The sequence below is a fragment of the Pipistrellus hanaki genome (assembly GCF_964339955.1).
Source record: "Pipistrellus hanaki genome assembly, chromosome: 5".
NCBI classification, from domain to species: domain Eukaryota; kingdom Metazoa; phylum Chordata; class Mammalia; order Chiroptera; family Vespertilionidae; genus Pipistrellus; species Pipistrellus hanaki.
Genome location: NC_140507.1, coordinates 28,556,507 through 28,578,358, shown reverse-complemented (window position 1 = coordinate 28,578,358; position 21,852 = coordinate 28,556,507). Strand labels below are relative to the sequence as shown.

At 47.3% G+C, this 21,852-nt stretch overlaps 1 protein-coding gene across 2 annotated transcripts in view; it reads right to left on the bottom strand.

The window, feature by feature from the left end:
• The window catches only part of SPOCK1 (SPARC (osteonectin), cwcv and kazal like domains proteoglycan 1), a 425,520-nt gene that overhangs the window by 112,564 nt on the left and 291,104 nt on the right, over positions 1-21,852 (bottom strand). For both annotated transcript variants that reach the window (XM_084884564.1, XM_084884565.1), the window contains one exon: positions 13,811-13,925. In XM_084884564.1, the coding sequence (XP_084740690.1) occupies positions 13,811-13,925 (115 nt within the window). The remainder of the gene's footprint in view (positions 1-13,810; positions 13,926-21,852) is intronic.

Genomic DNA, 21,852 nt, shown 5'->3' with positions numbered 1-21,852 from the left:
TGACTGCTCTTCCCAAGGTGCCTCCTACATACCAGATCATGACTGCTCTGTCCTTGTTCCTGGACTTCTCAGCATTAACCTTCAAGCCCACACAGCAGTGTTTCCTGTTCTTGTCTCCACTGGACCCAGCCGCTCCTCACTCAGAGCTCCTACTCTCACCCACCAGGGCAAGTCCCACAGCTACCTCTCCCATCAAGAGAGTCTTTGATGACATCAGCTGTGACCCAGTATTTTGCTTGGCTGTGGGCAGAGTAGGACCACAACAAAACGGTGGCAGGACAGAGATGTCAGAGCAATTTTTCCAGTAACGAATACATATGCAGGTGTAAATTTCCTGACATTTATCTCACAGGATGAAATTAACCTGTGTCAACAATATTTAATGATGTGGTGGTGCTGTAGCTGCAGAGAGCATATAGAGTAGAATTATTGACTTTCCCCCTTCATTTATTGAAGAAGGACCTTTCATTTTACTCAATATATTGGACATTCTAACATGTTTGGGTAAGTTTAAATAGGATGGTTTTCTCTGCATATGAACAGCTGGTGAAAGAGTAGAGAGATTCCAGATCATGAAGAGCAACAGCAGCATTCCAGCTGTTTTGTGTGACCACTGCATGCCAGTCCAAGTACCCTAAACACACTTCTGATTCCTCACATGCAATGCTCATATCATCCCCATTTCCAGGAGGAAAAACCCAGCTTCTGTAACCAGTCCCAGGACCTGCTCTGCTCTCTCAGCTCAGAAGCAGGGAGAAACCGCCCAAGAACTCCCTCCTATACCCACAGTGTCGTCTGCTGGCAGCCAGCATGATCTGCATGTTATTTGCCTGTTAGTATCAAGCTGTCCATTCAAAAACAAGATTGAATTTGTTTGCAAAATCAGGAGTAATTGCTCTAAAACGAGGATGGAAGATACTTAGTTGACATGGTGGCTCTTTTGAACTGGAGAAAAAATAATGAATGTTAATTGAAATGAAAAACATGTTAGCCATTGGAATAGTAAAATGATGCTATAATTCCTCTGTTGTTAGGGTTATTGGAGTCATTATACTAAGTCATAAAATTACACAGGAAGAGCATAATGGCCTCTGTCATTTACAAAAGCTGCCTTGATGAGAGACAAGCTCCCACATGAGACATTCTCCATCCTGGTAGCTATAGGCTCAGGACTCCTTCCTTTTCCAAATGAAGGTCCCAGACACGAGATCCTGTCCAAAGAGAGTCCAACTTTCCCAACAAACAGATGTTTATTAGAGAACATCTGGAGCAAGAGCCACTGTTTTCCATGCAGTTCCCAGGAGTGTCCTCATGGCTTCTGGGCATGCAGCTGGGATGAGACACGTTGTCTAGAGAAGCTTGGGATTTCAAAGGAGAATTACATAATAATGATAAGAGCTAAACTTGTATTGAGGACTTAACTATTCTGCTGATAGTAATACTATTAGTACCACCAATAACAACAAACACGTTTTGAGCTCTTAACCATGTTCCAGGCATTGTTTAAGCTCTTTGCACTAAGTGTCTCATTTACTCCTCAGACTACATGAGCAAAGCAGACCTATGGGGATGGGAGAGGACACACTCCCAAGGATGGCCCCAGTTATCAGGATGGAATATTAACTCATCCACTATTCGAGGTGGCATTTCAATTACAGGAAAGCCAGTATTTTCATGTGGCTTCACGCCGTCAGACCCGCCTCAGGTCAGGAGGGTGAGGCTCATGATGTTATGTGTCCCAGGTTAAGGCTCAAACATATCAGAAGGGACCAGAAAGCCCTCAGACATGCTTCTCAACTATCAGCACGCCAGGTTTCTAAAGCACCTTCAACCCCACAGAACAAGTGCATGTTTTTAAAATTTTAGGAAGAATTTGGGACCACCAAAAAGATATGTGCCGAGTATGAATGCAATTCCAAGAGCACGAACATCTTTTAGTTGTATGGGAATGCCAACCTCCAGACTAAGGTTCATTTCAACTTGAGCCTCCTGACCACCTTTCACCAAAGCTGGGCAATGGCCAAGTCAGCTGGGGGAGCAGCCACTCCTCACAGACGAGAGGATGCAATGGTCAGGTGAGAGTTTCCAGAGCCCTGTGTGCACATGTGTAATGAGTTGGAAAGGATGAAGAAGGCACACACCAAGCATGGAAGGCACCCTTGGTGAAGCAGTACTGAGGCTATGAGAAAGGGAACTTCCACTTTGTGATGCTGTGTGTCTCTATCATTTAACTCTCTTCGGCCACATATTGCTGGACTCATTTATTAAAGTCTAATAAAAAATGCATTTTCAGAATTTTTAAAGATATTCATGTCACCCCACCCACAGCGGTGTGCCAGGCCCTGTTTCTCCTGTAGTGCTTATGAAGCCACAGTGGGTGGAACAGAAGAAAGTGGGTGGCACAGGAACGGGGCTGGAAAGAGGGGAGTCCACCCAGAGAAGAGCTCTCCAACCAAACCTCACAGGTTTCACTGAAGACAGAGGGGTCAGATCAACCAATTGTGACTAAACTTCCATGTAACTATATTTTGAGGGTCTGTTTAAGTAAAGCTATCAAAACAGAACATCTAAATAATCCAAATGTGGTTAGGATTCTAGAGATAATCTCTGTGTTTCAACAAACAAGTATTACATGCCCATTATGTGCCAGAAATTAGGTAAAGAATGCAAAATAATGCTAGTAGCAATGTATAAAGTGTGTTTCCTATGATCTACATTGCATAGAACAATTATCGATTGTATATGATCATATTACTCTGAGTGGCTGAATTTATTCAGGGTAGATGTTACCTAAACTGTTTTTATTTGTATTCACATATTGAGACACCAGGAATTCTCATAGATGGTAAAGTTATCCAAGAAAATCTCTACATGGCAAGAGAGCTGCTATTAATTTCAGGACCCCCTAAACCCGAGGTCGGCAAACTGCGGCTCACAAGCCACATGCCACTCTTTGGCCCCTTGAGTGTGGCTCTTGCACAAAATACCACGGCCTGGGCGAGTCTATTTTGAAGAAGTGGCTTTAGAAGAAGGTTAAGTGTAAAAACTTTGGCTCTCAAAAGAAATTTCAATTTCAATTGTACTGTTGATATTTGGCTCTGTTGACTAATGGGTTTGCCGACCACTGGCCTAAACCATTTCACATTGAAAAGCTATGTGGCAAAGGACAAGAAGACGAACTTGCCAGACCACAGACCTAGCTCTTCAGTGTCGCACGCATTTCTGAACATTACCTGAATCCAGGTTTCCTTATACTTGAAATGACATATATATATATATATATATATATATATATATATATATATATATCCAGGGATCCTACCCAAACTGACTTCTAGCCTCAACTCACAAAGCTCTCTGTGGTCCCTGACCAGCCCATGAAGATTAGCAGGCTGATGTGATTATGCAAATTCCACTAACTGGTTGGAGCCTCTGTGCCCTTCGCAGTCACCTTCCATTAAGAGAGTGACAGATCAGGCCAATGGCACCAGAGGCTCCCAAAGTTCAGCTGGTGGAACGAGCCTGGCCACTGGGGCCACATGTGAAAACAGTCTGCGCACACACACACCAACTAGAATTCCGCTTTGTTAAGGGAAAGTGCCCAGCCAGCAGTGTAATAGCTATTAGGGAAATGCCAGCGAACGGTGGAACTTCCTTTTTTTATTCCCTGAGGATAATGAAAAGCAGTGTGCTCTGTTTTAAAATCTGTTACTTCCTAAAAGAGGCCAGGACAGACACTGTTACTATTGCCCACTGATCTCTGGCATCCCTGATTGGTTTCTTGCCTCATCTTTGTTTTCTAGCTTAAGAAAGAAAGTCCCTTTGTAACCCTGAGACCTTGAAAGAATTAACAATAGACATGCTAATTGAGGAAAAAAGCAAATGATAATCAAGCAAGCCCAACACTAAGAACTTCAGCTCGCCTCCCTCTGGAGTATTCCTATCCCTGCCTCTTCCCAGGAGGGCTGGAAGGCTGAGGGTTTTGCTAACACAGCCTCCGGCTAATTGTGTGTGAGCTCAGGTGCACACACGGGGCTGAGGGCCAGCACATGCCTTTCCACCAGGGGTTCGGCTGCTATAATCTGAGAAAACATGTGCTTGCATGGCTGGGGGTCAATTAATTATTATGGGATGTGTGCATGAGAGAAAAAAGAGCCACACTTGTTTTCTAGTCACCAGCAGCAAAGCGCCCACTCTGGGAGGGCTGCACACGATCTCTTCTAGGGAGACAAGCCAGCAAAGTGAAGCAGAAGCGCACAGACAGCGTGAGGACAATGCTGCTCCCAGGACAGGTCCAGAGACATGGAAATGCAGCTGAAACCAACGCCCACAAGCCATCAACCCTGGGCCTGTCAGCAGCAGCAGTGCAGAGGGCAGTGCAGCCACATCGCATCCTGCCTCTTCCCTGCTCAGGACTCTTCCTTTCACACTCAGCGTTGGAGGAGAGAAGCTCCTGCTCCCTTCTGTGCCTTTCTGGACCAGGCCAAGGACCACTGTGTAGAAGTTACCCACAGAAAAAACCTTCTGACTCAACATAAGGGCGCTGGCTCGCCCAGGGCTGGGAGTCCAAGCCTAGCCCCCGAGGAGGGGGCTCTACAGAAGGCATGGTGTGATCTGTGCAGGCGTCCTCCTGTGGCTGTGTCCTGCGGAGGGAGCTCCCATTTCTTAGTAGTGGGTCAAGTGCACTGAACGTCCTGGCATGTCAGTCTTTCTTTCAGGCCCCTGGAACAGATTCTCCAAAATGGAGTCATGGTGCCAATGAGGCCAAATTGCCCACCAGAAATGCTGTGCCATCGCATGCGCCCATCAGCAGCACCCGGCAGGGAGCACCGCTCCACTTCCCAACCCCCATCTGCAGATGCCCACCCGGCATGCTGGGGGAGCTGCTCTGAGGCAGTGTTTGGATATCCCGCTGAAGGTCCATAAGCAAGCAACAGAGCCGGTGAGAGCAGCTCACCAACCTGCCCCATCACAGAAGTGGGCGTAAAAAGGCACATGGGGAAAGTGCTTAAGTCGGAGAAGAAGTAGATTAATAGGACAACAAATGTCACCTCCGCATGTTCTGGTCAGTTTGCAGGCATATTCCTCAGGTATACTCACACACGGGGCACGTCAGCTGCAAGCCCAAGGGGGAGGGCCGCTCATCACCCAGCCCCTCTTCATCGGGGTTCCACCAGGACAGAGAAGATGGGTCCATAAGAATTCTGGCCGCTGCCCTCCCAGACAAGTTGTCATTGGTTTAATTAACCCCTGAATCTCTCAGAGTTAAAGGACTGTGTTGCTCAGAATGACCTTGAACCTGCCTTCAGGAGGAGGAGGGGAAAGGAACATGCTGGGCACCTATCTCCTGGCCATGGGACACAGAGTTCCACTGCTGGCTGAGCGGTCCTGTTCTGGCTACAGGCAGACCTGTTATGTCTTAGTCTGAAGGGCAGGAAGGGCCAGCCCCATGGCCACAGGACAGAGGCGTTAGGCCTCAGAGAGGAGACCTGGAGGCTGCAAGCATCCTTCATGGAGTGGGAGGGGGATTTAGCCGGCCTCAGAGGCGCTGTGGGGAGCAGTGGAACACTGTGTCCATGGCCAAGAGAGCGGTGCCCAGCGTGTGTCCTTCCCCTTCCTCCTCCTGAAGGCAGATTCACAGGCCACTCTGCGGTATTCTGAGCAACACAGACCTTCAGCTCCGAGAGATTCAGGGGTCAATGAAACAGTTGACAACTTGTCACCAATAAGGCCATGCCTGTGGCCCTAGATGTGTTCTTCAGATGTGTCCAGTCCCTTAGCACACAGAGAGGGCGGGCAGAGAGACAAGGTCCCAGTCGGGCAGCAGGACACACCAGCCCCTCCAGCTGAGGCAGAGTCCCGGCCAAGGCAGCGGAGGAGGCCTCTCACTTCTCAGTGAAGAGCCACATCCCTTTCAGTGTGTGCCCACGGACACTGTCATTTAAGAGAATGCCTCGGAACGGTACCAAGGTCCCCAAACTAATTAACTTTCATCTCTGCTGTCCCTGTGTGTGAAGGCCTTGCCCTCTGCCCAATCTCTCTAGGAGGAACATTAAAGGCAGGACATTAGTTTAAGAACATTCCATTTAAAACAAAAGCACTCTAAGATAGCCTTGGATGTCCGTCTAAATCATCCTGAATCCATGTTCTGGCCCCAGAACCCGCCTGGTCAGTGCCCCAAATGGGCCCTACTGCGGTGCCTGCTCCCCATAAAGAATGCCTTTCACGGTTCAGTGGTTGAATTAATCTGATATAAAATGAAACCCTGAGTGTTGGGATCTTAATGAGTTTAGGCAGAGCAGCAAGCAGGCCACAGTAGATTTACTCATAACAAAGGCCAAGGAAAGAGGTTTCGAAAAATTAAACTGGAAGTCAGTGAAAGAGGGAGAATACAATCTGATCACTTTAGTAAAAGATGATGATGTGTTTCGCGGCCACACGGGCCTTGCTCCACCTGGACCTCGGATGCTCCACTTCCTCCCAGAATGTGTAGGCGCCTCACACTCTTCAGTGAGTCGCAGGGAGGCTTGAGCTTGCCTGTTTCTTACTGCTCAGGGATGGGCGTGCTAACATAATACCCACACCCGTGTGCCGCCCAGCCAGCCCTGAGCCCTGGCGGAATCACCCCAGTGATTATCTCTTCAAAACTGGCACACCCACCTCAACCTCCTCTTCCTAATCCACTGAAACCTGATGCCTCTTACATCCCTTAATATGCAAGGCATCTACAAACAGAGAAACAGCAGCCCTGTCACTGTGGGCAGGACCACTGAGCAGGGCCCATACTCAGTGCTTTCCGGAGATCCAGGGAGGGTGCCGAGTCAGTCCCAGGCCCTGGAAGCAGCCACTCCCAGCCCCCAGACACCTGGTGTTCTAGCTCCCTGCACCCCGGCACCTGGGCACACGTACGTTCTGGGAATCCCACCACAACAACTCAATCTCCTGCAGATAGAACATGGCTCACAAAAAGACAATGGTCCAGTCCTCTGGGGTGCATTGGAAATGGGAACTCCTCTGTGGGGGGCTTTCTTCAGCAGTTCAGCCTGGGAGGGGGCGATGACAGCCTGGAGGGGTGCAGGAGAGGGTGCGGGGAGGGCCGAGGCTCGGTCCTGGGGAGCCACCCCCAGAAACTGCCCAGTCGGGCAGAAGGCCATTAGACTTACTGAGAGACCTCAGTTTTTGTTCGTCTGTTTGTTTGTTTTTAAATAAAAAAAGGAAAAAAAAGGAAAAACAAGGCAGGCAAGATATGGGTCTGGTAAATTTTACCGGCAGGCATGATTTTGATATATTTTTCAAAACTTGCCTAGTAAGTTTGCCTCTCAATGTGGGATCTGCCTCTCACTCTGCGCCTGCTCCACAGGGCTAAAAATTCCACATAATTATTCCCAGCACCATTATGAATTGCTCTTTACTCTCTGCTGCTCTTGTCATCAAGATTCTCTAATCAATACCCTTAGTTTCAGAAAAAAACAAAGGAACAGAGAAAGCAACGGGGTGCTGGAGTTAAGAAAACCTGCTGAGTGAAGCCCCAGTAGTAGCTGGGTCCTTGCAGGCAGATCCATATAGTGCTTCCTTGTTTAAAAAAATAAAGTTGCAGTTGAACGTAATTAAACACTCTATGTTTAAGTGACATGTGATTTGAATTGTTGCTTTAAAAAGAAAAAACACCCTCAAGGGGGAATAATGAACCCAGAATTATTGCTTTGGCTCAGAAAGGAGGAAACAGGTTCACTACCCAGGCCCCCTCCCACTGTTCCCTCAGGAACAGGAGCTGGTGGGAGGGGCCCAGGCCTGTGTGCAGTGGCGCCCTGGAACCAGGAGCCCCGTGGCCAGTGGCCGGGGGGCTTCAGCAGAGCAGGGAACACTAATCCAGCCAGTGAGAGCCTGTGCCCAGGACTCCCAAAGGCAGGGAGGCTAATGGCATGCCTCCATTTTGGTTCCAGATCTGCCCTTTACTTGTCCTGTGCACCCGGGAGTGTTTTACAGACCTCAATAGCCTCAGCTGAAAAAATGGGGATCATAATGCAGACCTAACAGCTGTGGAAAGTCAGAAGGCCCCTCCTGCCATGTGTGCCTAACACGGTGGGTGGTCCGTAAGTGGCATCTCTTAATCACCTACCTACCCTCCCTTTGTTTCCCATGGTGCCCAGGGGCAGGTATCGGTAAAAGAGACCACAGTGATGATTTTTCTGCTTATAAAGGCGACTGATTCAAAAGTGGGGTCCAACCCCAATCTGAACCTCCACACACAGCCCCAGAATAGCACCACACCCTCATCAGCACTCGGACTCACAGCACGGCAGATGAAGATTCACAGAGGTTAGCAGAATACAAGGCAATGCATGAGCCCCTTGGAGAAAGGGTGGGAACTACAAAATTATAAAACCTCACTAGGAGGTGCTGGCCCGCGACCACACTGAGGTCATTACCAATGCCTTGAGCTGTGAAGCACCAGAAAGCCATCCAGGCACCCAGGAATCACCCACCTTGCACGTGGCCATGTGTTTTCCACACCGAGACAGATATGTGTATGTATAATCAGCCCATTCAAAGCTGCCAAAGCAGGAGGCAGTGCTCTGTTGTAAAACAAAACTGAGATGAAATAGGCATCATCCTTTCAAATATCCTCTGAGAGTTTGGTATTGGAGGCACATCCTGTGATGTACTTCTCTCTGACCTCAAACACTTTGATTCTTTTTTTTCAAGTTCACATAAAAGATAGAAGGGGCTCAGTGTGGTCTACTATACCACCAACCTCCACTGAATCGGAATTCTTTGCTGGTGCGGAGAACTCGTTGTTATTCCAGATAATTAGAAAGTGGAGATAAAGAGCCATTCCGTTACAGAGGCCCAGCCCTCGGAGACTTTGGCTCCTTATTTAAAAACAGGTCAGTTCCCACCGTTCCCAGAAGGCTTTCCAGGGTACACTCAGATATTGAAAGTCCCATCCCAACATCCTTTCCCTCTATTCACAATATACTTGCAGAATTTGAGAATATGGCTTGTCCTGAAGGCTTACAACAAATGCTTCAATTTTCTATTCTCCAAATAAAAATCAATGGCAACCGAGAGGTAAAATCAATGTCTAGCGCTCTGTAGGGAGAACCCCCCCCCCCCCCCCATCTCTTTACCACAGAACAATAAATCAGACCTAGCCATCCGGACTGGCAGCAAATCCCCGAGAGCAGAGCCCTCTGCAGGTCGAGTGACTTTCTGTCCAACCCTCTGTCCCTTGCAAGGGTATTTTATTTAAGAAGACCCAGGAGAATATTTTTTTTAAACTTAAGTCGGTAAAAATAACATATGGCTGTGTTAAAAACTCTTCTTGCCCAAACAAACCCATTTTCCAGGGGGATCTTTGGCAGCAAAGACCAGAGTTTGATTTAACTGTCTCCCTAAGGACCCATTTTCCATTATCAAGCCTTAGAGAATGTGTAGGTACCCCAGACAGCCAATGACAGGCTTCCTGTTACCACAGATTAGCTTGCATTCTCTAGACTTTCTTGTAAATGGAAATCATAGGATATATACTCTTTTTTAAAATTGGTCTGTCTCCTTTCGCTCAGCACACTTATGACATGCATTCATGCTGCCAGAGGTATCAATAGCCTACTTCTTTTTATTGCTGAATAGTGTTCCATTATAATAGAGGGACCACATTTTGTGTATCCATTCATCTGTGGATGGGTATTTGGGTTGTTTCCAGCGCTTTGCTATGGCAAATAAAGCTGCTATGGACATTCATAAGTGAGTCTCTGAATGGACCTATGCTTTCCTCGCACACTCTAGGCATGGATCTTTTGTCGTACATATATTTCGTAAATATTTCCTCCCAGTGTGTCTTATCTTTCTACTTTCATTGCAGTGTCTTTTGAGGGTCAAAGTTTTTAATTTTGATTTTATCTAATTTGTTGATCACTTTTTTGGCATTTACAGTTCATTGTTTTTGTCTTATTTAAGAAATCTTTGTCAAATCCGAGGTTACTACTCTTGTTTTCTTCTAAATGTTTTATAGTCTTTTCTCTTATACTTATGATTCACTGGTTTGTAGAAACATAGAAATACTTGTTTATAAATATTAACTGATGAGAATTAAATAACAACAATATGAATTTTTATATAGGCACCCCTGATAATCAAGCTTTGACAGAAACAAACCACTGGCCAAAAACTATGAATGGAAGGAAATATGTTGAAATGTCTTGATTCCTATTTTAAGACTATATGACCATGGTTTATTTCTTGTTTCTTTTTACTTTTCTATGTTATCTGTAACAAGCATCGTCTATCATTATAAAAAATTGCAATATTGTAAAAACATCATTTAAGAGAAGGTTTCCCGATTCCAAGCAGACTTCACAATGCTCTTTAGTGCATGGTCGGCCCCTTTTGGAGAACCAGAAAGGTGAGCACACTGCCAGGAATCCCTCTTTCCCAAGCTTAATGGCAGGAAGAGATGTAATAAAAAATTTCCTAAGAAAAGTCTCCAAAGAGAATGTGAGTTTAGCTGAAGCCACTAGGAGAAACCAAAGACAAAACCAAACACAACCCTGATAAAGAAAGAGAACCACAGCGGAGGGAGGGAGGGAAAGAGGGAGGGCTGGTTGCCTGGCTTGCTCTACCAACAAATTGCTTGCCCTGAGTTCTGTAGTCACAGACCTGTGTACCAAACTGCTAGCTTCACTCACTCCAGCTCCGCCAGCTAGGAAAGCTAATGAAATTCTCTCCCTGATGTGCTCACCATCCTTTTATCTCAATCTGCTTGCAAAGTCTGCAGCCTCATAATCAGCCCACGGCTGGTCCAGCCGCCTCTCTGTGTGTGTGCACTCCTGCCTGTCTGGCGGAGGAATTTGCCTCTTGAGCTGCTGCAGAGGCCAGATTGGCTGATGGAATTGCCTACAGATGTTTCTCAGAGAGAAAGATTACTTCCCTGATAGATGAATAGATAGAGTTGTCAACATGGTCTCTATGGTCAGAGGGGACCCCTGAAGTATAATGTGGAAAGACAGATGTTTCATCTGGGAAGGTGTCCAAGACCCTAAGAGGAGGTATGCATTTGGCTGATATGGCGGGCAGAGTAATTCAGGCTCTGAGGGGGAGAGGAGGAAGCTGGACCCACAGCCACAGCCAACACCACTGCAGGGCCTCCGGGTGCAGGCCACCTCCCAAATGCTATGAATGGAGTGGCATGCCTCCTCAATCGGCCTCTTCTTTGGGCTGTTTTTCCAATGGACAAATAGGCGATGTTATCAGAAATGGAGTCATCTTCTTAGTCCTTACCTCCTGTGAGTCACAAAAGGGGCAGCAGAAAGGACACTGGGATCCTCAAGCTAAACCTCCAGGTTTCCAATCAGACTGGGAAGGGGCAAGGCACCTGGAGTGAGCATGCAACTTTGGAGTTTTCTGGCTGACTTTCCAGAATGAATCAGATAATAATAACAACTATCAATCATAACTGTTTTAGTAATTGGAAGATAACTATCATTATATGACACTAGTTTATTTGCTTTATATATACCTTTACCTTATTGAACTCTCACACAAACATACACACATAATACCCTATGCAAAGATTAGTAAAATTTACTGCCCATAAATCCTCTCTGCAAGACTTACTAGAGGATGTATTCCAGCAAATAGAAAAGAGGGGTGGAGTAAATACTTTCATTAAACCCATTTTACAGATGAGGAAGTACAGATTCAGGAAGGTAAAGTAATTAATTAAGGTCACATAGCTAGGAAGCAGCCAACCTTGGAATGGAGCCCAGATTGGTCTCATCCCCAAATCCATGCTTTAGCCACAGCAAGTCTGTGGTCACCAGGAGATGAGGGCTACACTTTCAACACAGCAAGAATGTGTTGGTGTTTCCAACACAGACACGTGGTGTGCCGAGAAAACCACTATTTACACCTGGATATACCTGAATGCCAATGAGACTCCTGTCTCTGTCTCAAAGAGATTTTAGCTCAAAACTAAAAATCTCTTATCTGGAACTTCCAGAAAGGGCTGTATTCCAGGATGAAACAGGTAATGGGCTCTCCACACCCCACACATACGCACACATGCACACATACACATACAAACCCACACATATATATATATATACACATGTAGATATATACACACACATACACCCACATACACACACACATACACACACACACATACACACACACACACACAGCCAGGTGGCTCAACAACCCAGAGCACTGGCCCAAAGTGTGTTTGGTATTTGTAGCAAAAGAGGACATATCATCCCTCCTTCAGAGAAAGAAGAAGTGTGGCAGGAGACTCTAGGATAATTTCTCAGAGTATGTATGTCTTAGAAGGAATTTCTAATAAAAATTATTTTTTATATCCCATTCCACAGCAAAATTGATTTTCATTGAGGGTGGAAACAGGGTCTCTTATTGACCTCTCTGGCCTAGGGGCCTAACGTGAACCTGGCCCACAATAGGTCCTCCGTGCCTTTCTGCAGGAGGACAATGAATGAGGGTAGACAAGGACAGGTCCATGGAGAGGCCAACACAAAGTAGTGATAATAAACAAGCTGTGGAGCTCGACAGCCCCGGTTTGAATGATGGCTGCTGCTCACTAGGTATACAAGCAAATCGCCAACGCCTCTCTCTGCCTCAGTTCTCTCATTTATTAGAGTGAAGACAAACATAAACACCCACTTGGCAAACTGGCTGGGAGAATTCAAGGATGGTGGTGCTGAGCTAAATGCTGGCACATGCATGGTCTTTGGGGTGAGACCTCCTTACTTCCAGGAGGAGCACTCCTGTCTGAGGGAACAGCAAAGCATCCAGGTCTGACAGACACAAAGGCCGACTACTGATGAACATCAGTGATGGCTAGGCCCGCTGCTGCAGGTACCACGTTTGTAGAGGCGCAGGGCGGGAGGCTCTGCTCTTGTGTCACTCCTGCTGGACCTTGTTTCCTAGGACAGAGCTCCTCAGGCAGGATCAGAGGAAACCGAGGAGAGGGTTGAGGGAAATTAAAACATCTTCCTCACAAATTGCTGAATCTAGAACCGGGAGTCATAACTCCTGGGCCGCTGCACACCTCTCTGCTGCCCAGGCAGTGTGAAGAGAGGAGCGGCATAGGCACTGAAATCACCTTTCTCCCCCCACCACATGTCCAACACCCCTCCTAAAAAAGCCTGCTTTTTGGGTCTGCGTCTCTGCTTTCTTGCTGTGAGTACTTTGCAGGACTAAAGGCAGAAGTAGCCTGAAATCAAAGGCTCTTTCTGTCATTTGTAAAAGCCTTTGGCTGGATAATGCTGGGAGTGGGTGCGGGAAGGCAAAGGCTTTGAGGACCCAGAGATGTCCCCTGGGCTGGGGAAGAGAAACTATCAGAAGCTGCCCCCTGTGGGAAGAGCAAGACACATTCTCAGAAGGAATGGTATGCTGAGCACCCAGCCAGACAAAAATGCCACATTCTATATGATCATGACACAGACAGTCCCTAGTGGTCATGTCAGTGGCATCCAGGAGACTAAAGGTCCCTCCAGCGTTTTCTTAGCTACAAGCTTCCTGGGCTCTGGGGTCACTCTAGGAGGAGGGAAAGGGTTTTCTGTTCCTCTGCTCAGATAAGGGCTCAGAGTCAAGTAAAGTGGATGTAAAGGAAATAAAGATATTGACATTCTTTGCAAATCTGTGTCTGAGAACCACAGCAGGAGTCCAGGTACCAAATACCATATCAAACCACAGCACAAACACCCGCTCTGCCTCTGCCTCCTGCCCCCCAGTCAGCGATGGTGCACCCCCAGATCCGCCAGGCGGAGAGCACCCCGGCCTCCTGCCTTACCTGGGAAGCAGGTGCTTGCGGCTGACACACAGGGCCGTCTGGTAGTCCTGGGTCACACACACCTTGTGAGGGCTGCACTTCACCTTCAGGCAGGGGTCCTTGGACGCGTCCAGGGCTGAGGCAAAAAGGAACAGAAGTGGGCGGTTAGGACCTTCAGGGAACGTCTAATTTCTATTTCTACTCAAATAGGCGAGTGGGATGTAAACACACCATGCATGTGCACTCTGCGCTGTTTTCTTAGGCTGGAGGAGACTGGAATGGAACCGACACGGGGGAATTCTGTGTCTGCCGCACATGTTTTCTTCACATCAGGAAAGTGATTCCATTGTGCCATGGGGACCCGCCGCATCTTCGTCGTTGGCAGAAATTACTTTTAAAATCCTCTAAATCCTACATGCTCCAAGGACCCAGAGCTATTTTCCCTCTTTGGTTATTTGTCTGCCATTGCTTTTTATGACTTCATCCATGCCTAATTCTACTTATTTCCTACAACAGACAAAGTCCTTGAGGACAGAGTTTTTTGTTCCTGTGTCTTCAGGGCCTTCAGTTCAATCCAATGGACGCTGTGCATACATAAGCCTATTTTAAGTTTTGTGAAGAACTTCCAGAAGCACAAGACAGTTCCGTGCCGCACGCAGTTACAGTACAATCAGGAGGGGGAAAGCTTCCCCATAAATATTTATTGTGCAAGAAGAATTAGATAAGGGCCATGATGGGCATGTAAAGCGATAACAGAGCCGGAGAGAAAAACAGATCAATTTCTGGGGCAAGGATTAATGAAGCATTAATATGAGAATTGGATTTTGAAGGATGGGCAGGATTTTGAAAAGCAGAGAGAGAAAAGACACCTGAGGCTGGGTGGCCACATCCTCCAATGAAGGGAAGCATGTCTGGGCAATCATAAGATATTCCATCTGAATGGTAAGTGAGCTTTGTGCATGGGAATAATGACAGCGAAGAGAGTTGAATCAACCAAGCCACTGGAGAAAGGGTCTCCGAAGACAGCAGTTCCTACAATGCCACACTTCCTAGAACGGGCAGAGCAGCAGGCCCCAGCTCCTCAGCACCACCTGCTCCGGTGGCTCCTCATCAAGGCAGAGAAGTGACCACAGCGGAATCTCTGCAAAGCAAAAACAGCTGTGCCACCTCCCGGCTCCAGGGCCTGACGCCCTTGAGGCTGTAGCTCTCTCACGACTGCCCTCCTGGGCCAGGGAGGTGAGCCTCCCCATGTCCTCTCCACCAAACATCTGGTTAAACAAATCAGCTTCCAGAGCAGGGATAGCAACACTGCCACGAGAAATGCCATCCTTCCTCCACCTCGGGTCCCTCATCCTCACCATCTCCCTGCACACAGACAGTCACTATTCCTCAGCCGGCCCAGGCCTAGAACCTCAGCACCATTTTCCTCAGACAGCTGCTGGGAGTGTCTCCAGGGACCTGAACACAAACATCTAAAGGCATTTCTGCTGCTTGCACAGCTCAGGGTGAGCCCTCTGCGCAGCAGCCTCAGCGCTGAAAACAGAAGCCAGGTGCGTTGTTAGGCCAGTCAGGTCTGCGACAAGGCTGCATCCTGGTTGGTCCCAGGGGAGCCACCTGGCAGAGCTTGCTTCCCAAGGAACCCGCTGGAGCTCAGCAGGAGGAAATGAGCTGCCAGGGAAGAGAGAGGCCGCCTGGAGCCCCCTAGAAAGAGCGCCTGCTTTGAGCTCCTGCGCTGAGGGCTGCCGCCTGCACTCTGGGTCTGCCCCACAGTCCTCTGGGTGGATCCCTCTTGGTCCTGGGGACTTCCATACAAGAAGCCCGAATGCTAGTGTGTCTCAGGCTGCCCTGTCTCCCACCCAACAATCCAGGTGGCATTACTTTCCAAGACGCATCCAAGCTTGAACCTACAATGAAGACTGATGACCACGTGACAATTAATGAGGACCACGCTGGCCCTTAGCTGCCCCTTCTCACACTGCAAACCACCTCAGGATGAAGTACACTTACGGATCTCAAGAAACTTGGGGCCAAACCACTGACAGCCAGGCCACAGGTGCCAGCCGAGGCTCTCCAGGCAGGTGCCAGCTAACTCGGGGGATTTCACTGGAGATAGCTCAGAGATGGAACTAACAGGCTGGTCTAGAAGGACGGTGCCACAACCTGCAGTACTACGTGACAAGCTTTATGGCCCAATTGGAGCTTCTTCACAAACATGCCAACTTCATAAACATGCCATGTCCACACGGCGGCCTGCAGGGCCTCACTGGACAGTACAGTCCTGAGGCGTGTCCGTCAGCTGACATCATGGGGAAGAACACAGACCCTCATCCCCGTGTTTCTGAGATTGAATGCTGGCTCTGCTGCTTACCAACCTTTCCCTTCTTCGGTGTCTCTCCTGTGAAATGGGGTAATAACTACACTTACCTTTGCTTTTGGTTCTCACGAGGATTGAATGAGTTAATATTTGTAAGTACTTAGAAAAGACCTTGTACATGTAAGTGCTTAGCACAGACATCTTAGGTGTTTGTTAATTTAGTGTGTCTGTCTTTTGTTCTCAGAGTGAATAATAAGCCTCCATAACAACAAGAACAATAGTTAACACTTGCCCAGTGCTTTTGACATGCAGGCAGTGAACTAAGCCCTCTAATTGGATTACCATATTTCATTCTCACAATACCCAAGAAGGTAGCTGCTGCTAATATCCCCATTTTACAAATAAAGGTGAGAGGAGCAGAGGGCATTTGACACCTGGTGGGGGACCCCAGGACCCAAACTCTTATCACCACAAGCCAACAGCAGAGGATCACCTGGGATCTCCATTTAAAAAAATAATAATGTTTTAATTGATTTTTAAATAAAGGAAAGAAGAGAAAGTGATGGAGGGAGGGAGGAAGAGAGAAAGAGACTTGAAAGAGAAACATTGGTTGATTACCTCCCACATACACCCCAACCAGGGATCAAATTTGCAACTTGGGTATGGGCTGACCAGGAATCGAACCAGCAACCTTTCTGTGCACAGGACAATGCCCACCCAACTGAGCCACACCAATCAGGGCTAGGATCTCCTTTTAAAAGCTGCTGTGGCCCTCACCTTACAACAAATATAAAGCCAGATGCACCATGTTCCTGAGAGGCCTTCCAGCAGAATGAGCGTTAGGGGTAAAAAAGAAGGGGCAGCCAGGGGCCTGGTGCTGCTATGGCTGGGCCACTCACACACCACCCCAGAAGGTGGGGTGCCAGCTCTGGGCAAGTGAGCCCTCTGCATACCCCCTCTGAATGCAGCCACCACCCACATGAGTCAACTGAATGGTGGGCTGTTCCATTTTCTTTCTGCAACCTTGCCATCTGTCACCCTAGCATTAGGCTGCTAGCACTATAGGTCACCTCCCCCTTGCCCCATGCTTGACGCTAGCACTACTAAAACAAACAAAAAACTCCAACCAAAAATACTAAGTAAAAATCATCAGTTATTTAACTCTCTATGCATACTTCCTTAACAATTTGCATATAAAAATCAAGTAGGCTAAAATTAATTATCAGGGACTGAATACTTCAAACACGTATGTGAATTATTTAAATGAACTTCACAGAACAGTAACAGATCAAGCTGTCAGAGTTTATTTAATCACCGGGATCCGTCTTGTTTTGAAAAACAGCACCACTGGGATTTAAAGGGGAGGTGGATGGTGAAAGGAGTGTGTCGGTTCCATTTAAATGTGGCCTCAGTACGCTATCCCAGCAGCCCCCAGGCTCTGGTGACACTCCTGAAAGGTGACACTTATGAGAAGCACCCAGCACAGGTCTCAGACAGAGCCATGCGGCTCCACTTCTAAAGGGAACGATAAGGCATCAGAATAGCGAGTGGAAGCGGCTCTAATAAGGTGCCGGGAACTGGGGCAGGTGCGGAGGGAAGGAGTGTCAGGGATAACCCCGACCAGCTCCTTGGCCAGCTGCTAATGATTTCTGGAGACTGTGCGCCAACCTCTGCTCACGGAGCACATGCCTCGTGTTGGGATGCAGCAATCCCTGTAACTCAGCAAAGCTGACCCCGTCCCCCGTGCCTCTTCTGTCTCAATAACCTGCAGGACTTACGTGGACTTAAACAGGACACGGAGCCTAGCACAGAGCAGATACTCACAGGAGGTCAATGTCATCTTTCCTGCCCAAGAACTAGTGTCAACCGGCACATGATACATGTCCAATTAATTTTTAAATATTTTTTACAAAAGCTTTTCTCAGAGAAAAAAAAACCCACAACAACACGAATTAATTTAGAGAGATTTGTTGAGCAGGAAACACGGAATTCAAAAGCCAATTAATTATAGGTTACATGTAATTTAAAATTAATTTTATTCTTTAAGCTCACTGCTTGGTCTCAATTAAGGTACTGTAGTGATATTTTAATTATCCTAATTGTTTCTGAACTTGTTTTCAGTTCGAGTTATTTTTTAATTAGCTACATTGGCTTGAAAATCCTAACGCAAGCCTTTTCTCGGTCCTTGGGCACATCCTGCAAGCTCACAGGCAAAGGGCCATGCCAGCTGTCACAGCCCAGCCAGGGCCCCTCAGAGATACCGAGAGGAGAGGATGTTCCATTTTGTGCTCGGCCCTAGGGTCCCCGAGAGCCACCCGGGGCGGTGTGTGTGTGTGTGTGTGTGTGTGTGTGTGTGTGTGTGTGTGTATGTGACGTATGCTTGTGTTTATCCCATTAACATTTATTTGCAGAGCCTCCATTCTGTGCAGGCCTATTTTGGCAGGCCGGATCCAGCCTTCCCAGGGGTTGGGGGAGACTTCCTGGGGAGACTGACATCTATGGAGAAGTGTGCTTAACCCTCATAAGAGATTGAGGAAGAACCTTCTGGATAAAAAGAAGTCCCTCTCCCAGATGCAAGAGAAACCATAGCAGACTTGGGACCTGCAGTATTTCACCAAGCCAGAGCTGGGGGCAGGAGGGTGAGTGAGAAGGCTGAGGATGTGGCAACCTCATGGCAGAGGGCCTCAAAACCAGTGAGGACACTGAAGCCCCGTTCCTGAGTCTCATGACGATACCCTCCCATGCTGGGTACCAGTGGGCACCTGCTCTGTGGTAGAAGGGGTAGGAAGGGAGAACCCTTTTCACACACTTTATGTGGAAAGTGGCCCTTTGCCAAGAATTTATATGCTCACACCCTCATCTTCCAAATGAGAAGGGTCAGAGTGGAGATTCCAGTGCTCAGCCCCTATTGCCTACTTTCCTCCTCTGAGGGACCTCCATGCTTCCTCTCTGGGGACATTAGCTGCACAGAATTCTGGGAGGCAATAAACCTAGACTGATCAGCCAAGACTTAGCCTAAAACAGCCCTGTCAACGTGTGGTCCACTCTGGTGACCCCTAGAAACTTGCTCAGACAAAAGGCCATTCGATTTGCAAACAGTCGACAAATTAATGACTGTGTGTTGTCTCCTTAGTGCTTTTAAGGTTGCTCTCTGCCCGAATCATGCTTAACTGAAGTTCCTGTGAAAAGCAAAGACACTCCCAGTGACTCATTAGGAGTGACTTAATGGATGATTGACAACAAAATTACCCTAAACTGTTAAAACCTAGGCAAGCTCAGATCTCAAACATTTATTACAGCTTGTCTGTCCCCATGGTAACCTGTGCATGCATCTTGTTTCCACCCCACCTGCGGGTGGAAACACACACTCAGAGGGTCTTGTTTACTAGCTGATTCGATAGAGCCTCATGGAATAAAAAATAGAAGATTCCACCCATAGTATTTTGCTGGAACCAGAGAAGAATGGCAGCGTGGAAAGCCTGTCACTGTTCTCAGCTTTCAAACCAAAAGGTGGGCCAAGTTCTCTGAGGCTGAACAAAGAGCCTATTGGCCATGCATCTAAATAGGACAGACAGTTAAGTGATGTGGATGGCTGAGCATGTGTGCCCAGGGAGCAGGGGATGGGAGTGCGTGAGGACCTGGGACAGACAAGGACAAAGGGACACAGGATGGAAGTGCACATCTGACCAAAGGTACCCCTCCTGGGACGAGACCTTTCCTTTCCCTTTAAAACAAGGCCCTGAGGACTCATTTATTTCTGTGTTAAAACCAAGAGTGTGTGTGTGTGTGTGTGTGTGTGTGTTTGTGTGTGTGTGTTGTAGGGTAATATCAACTATTAACAGCCTTTTTTGAAGGTCAATTTTTCAACCATGTTCTTAATGTTAAATATAGTTGGATGTGTGGGAGTTGATGATATTATTCCTTCAACTTTTGGGTATATTTCAACATGTTAATAACAAAAGGAAAGAAGGATAGGAAATATCTTATGACTCACCAAGTGAATGATTTAGGCAAAAATGTGCATCTTACTGATCTATAATAAGGGGAAATTTAAACGACTTGAATGTCCATCTGTATTAGACTGTTTAGCCTGCCATAATAAAATACCACAGATGGGGTGGACTGAATAACAGGAATGTACTTCCTCATAGCTTTTGGAAGCTAGGAGGCTGAGATTAGGGTGTCAGTGTGGTCACTGTCTGATAAGAGCTCTTTCTGGCTTGCAGACAGCCACCTTCTTGCTGGGCCCTAACAGGGCCTCTTCTAGGCACACGAGGAGAGCAAGCGAGCTCTCTGGTGTCTCTTCTTACAAGGACTCCTCTTCTATCACCAGGGCCCCACCCTTATGACCTCATTTAACCTCAGTGACTTCCTTAGAGACCTCATCTCCAAGTATAGCCACAGAGAGGGTTAAAGCTTCAACACAAGCATTCAGTCCATACACCATCTACAGGGAAATGGTTACCTTGATTACAAGACATGGGCTTATAAAATATAGGGTGTCCCCCCAAAATGTATACACACTTAATTTTGAAAATGAACTGTATGTTAATAAACACTGACTTTATAATCACTCAAAGTGTGTATACATTTTTGGGGATGCCCTGTATTATCCAGCTGCTATAAAGGAGAACGTCGGTCTGTATATTCTAACACAAGTAGATGTTTGCATGAAAAAAGTGAGTTCAAGATGAGAAAACTGATTTGAAATGGCAAAGGAACTTTCTGACTCCACATGGCAAAGCCAGTACTCAAAACCAGTTCTGTTTACTTCTCTAGATGTCCTTTCCCTTTCCTACTATGCTGCTCTGAAAAGAAGCCCATCCGGCCTCCCCACACTCACACACCAGTACCCTCCCCTCCTGTTTGTCCTCTGTCTCCTGGGCCTGCCCTGCAAAGCCCTGAGAGTGAATTTAGGCTCCCCATCCCCCGCCAACACTGATACTGCCTGCCCCCAATTCCTCTAGAAACATCAGTCTCCTGCTTCCTGGAGAACCTTGTCTGACTCAGGGAGACAATGACAAGTCACGTCCGCCAGGGGCAAGAGCCAGTGTCCAGCCCTGTGAGATGCTGGCATCGGTCTCTGAGCTATGAGTTCAGGACACCCGTGCCTGGTGGAACTAAAGGCAGCAGCCAGGACGAGCGGTGTCCCTCTGCTCACATGCAAAACAAGACATTGTAAAACATGGCTAATTCACCCTTCCCAACCATTAGAAAAGAACATGTTAAGACAGGTTTATGAGAATAGCCGAGGGAATAGGCTCCATAAAATCGCAGACCACAACATTTTACTAGCTCAGCCGGCCATTCCCTGCTTCTTCAAGCTGTCATCTCGCACCTTCCCGTTCCCTGCTGCTCTGGGATGGTGAAGACAAGGGGCCTCACTCCATGATTTCACCAATAAACGGACTTCCCTTTTAAAGTGGGATGGGGGACAGGAGGAAAAAGGACAGGAAAGGGAACTAAGTGGATAGGTGGGGAAGGATGGAACATTTTATTGCATAATGTATCACTTAATTAGAGAGCTGCCAAAGGAGACAGGGACATCCATCAACCTGTAGAATAATGAACTATTATTCTAATTTACCCGTGAGGAAATGGATTCATTCATTACTGATTTTCCAAGGAGGAAATTGACACAGAGATATTAAGTAACTTGTCTGCGGTCACACAGCTGATAAATCTGGATTGCAATCTGGGTAAAAGCTGATGTTCAGAGCCACCTGGCCAGTCATGAAAACAGCTTACG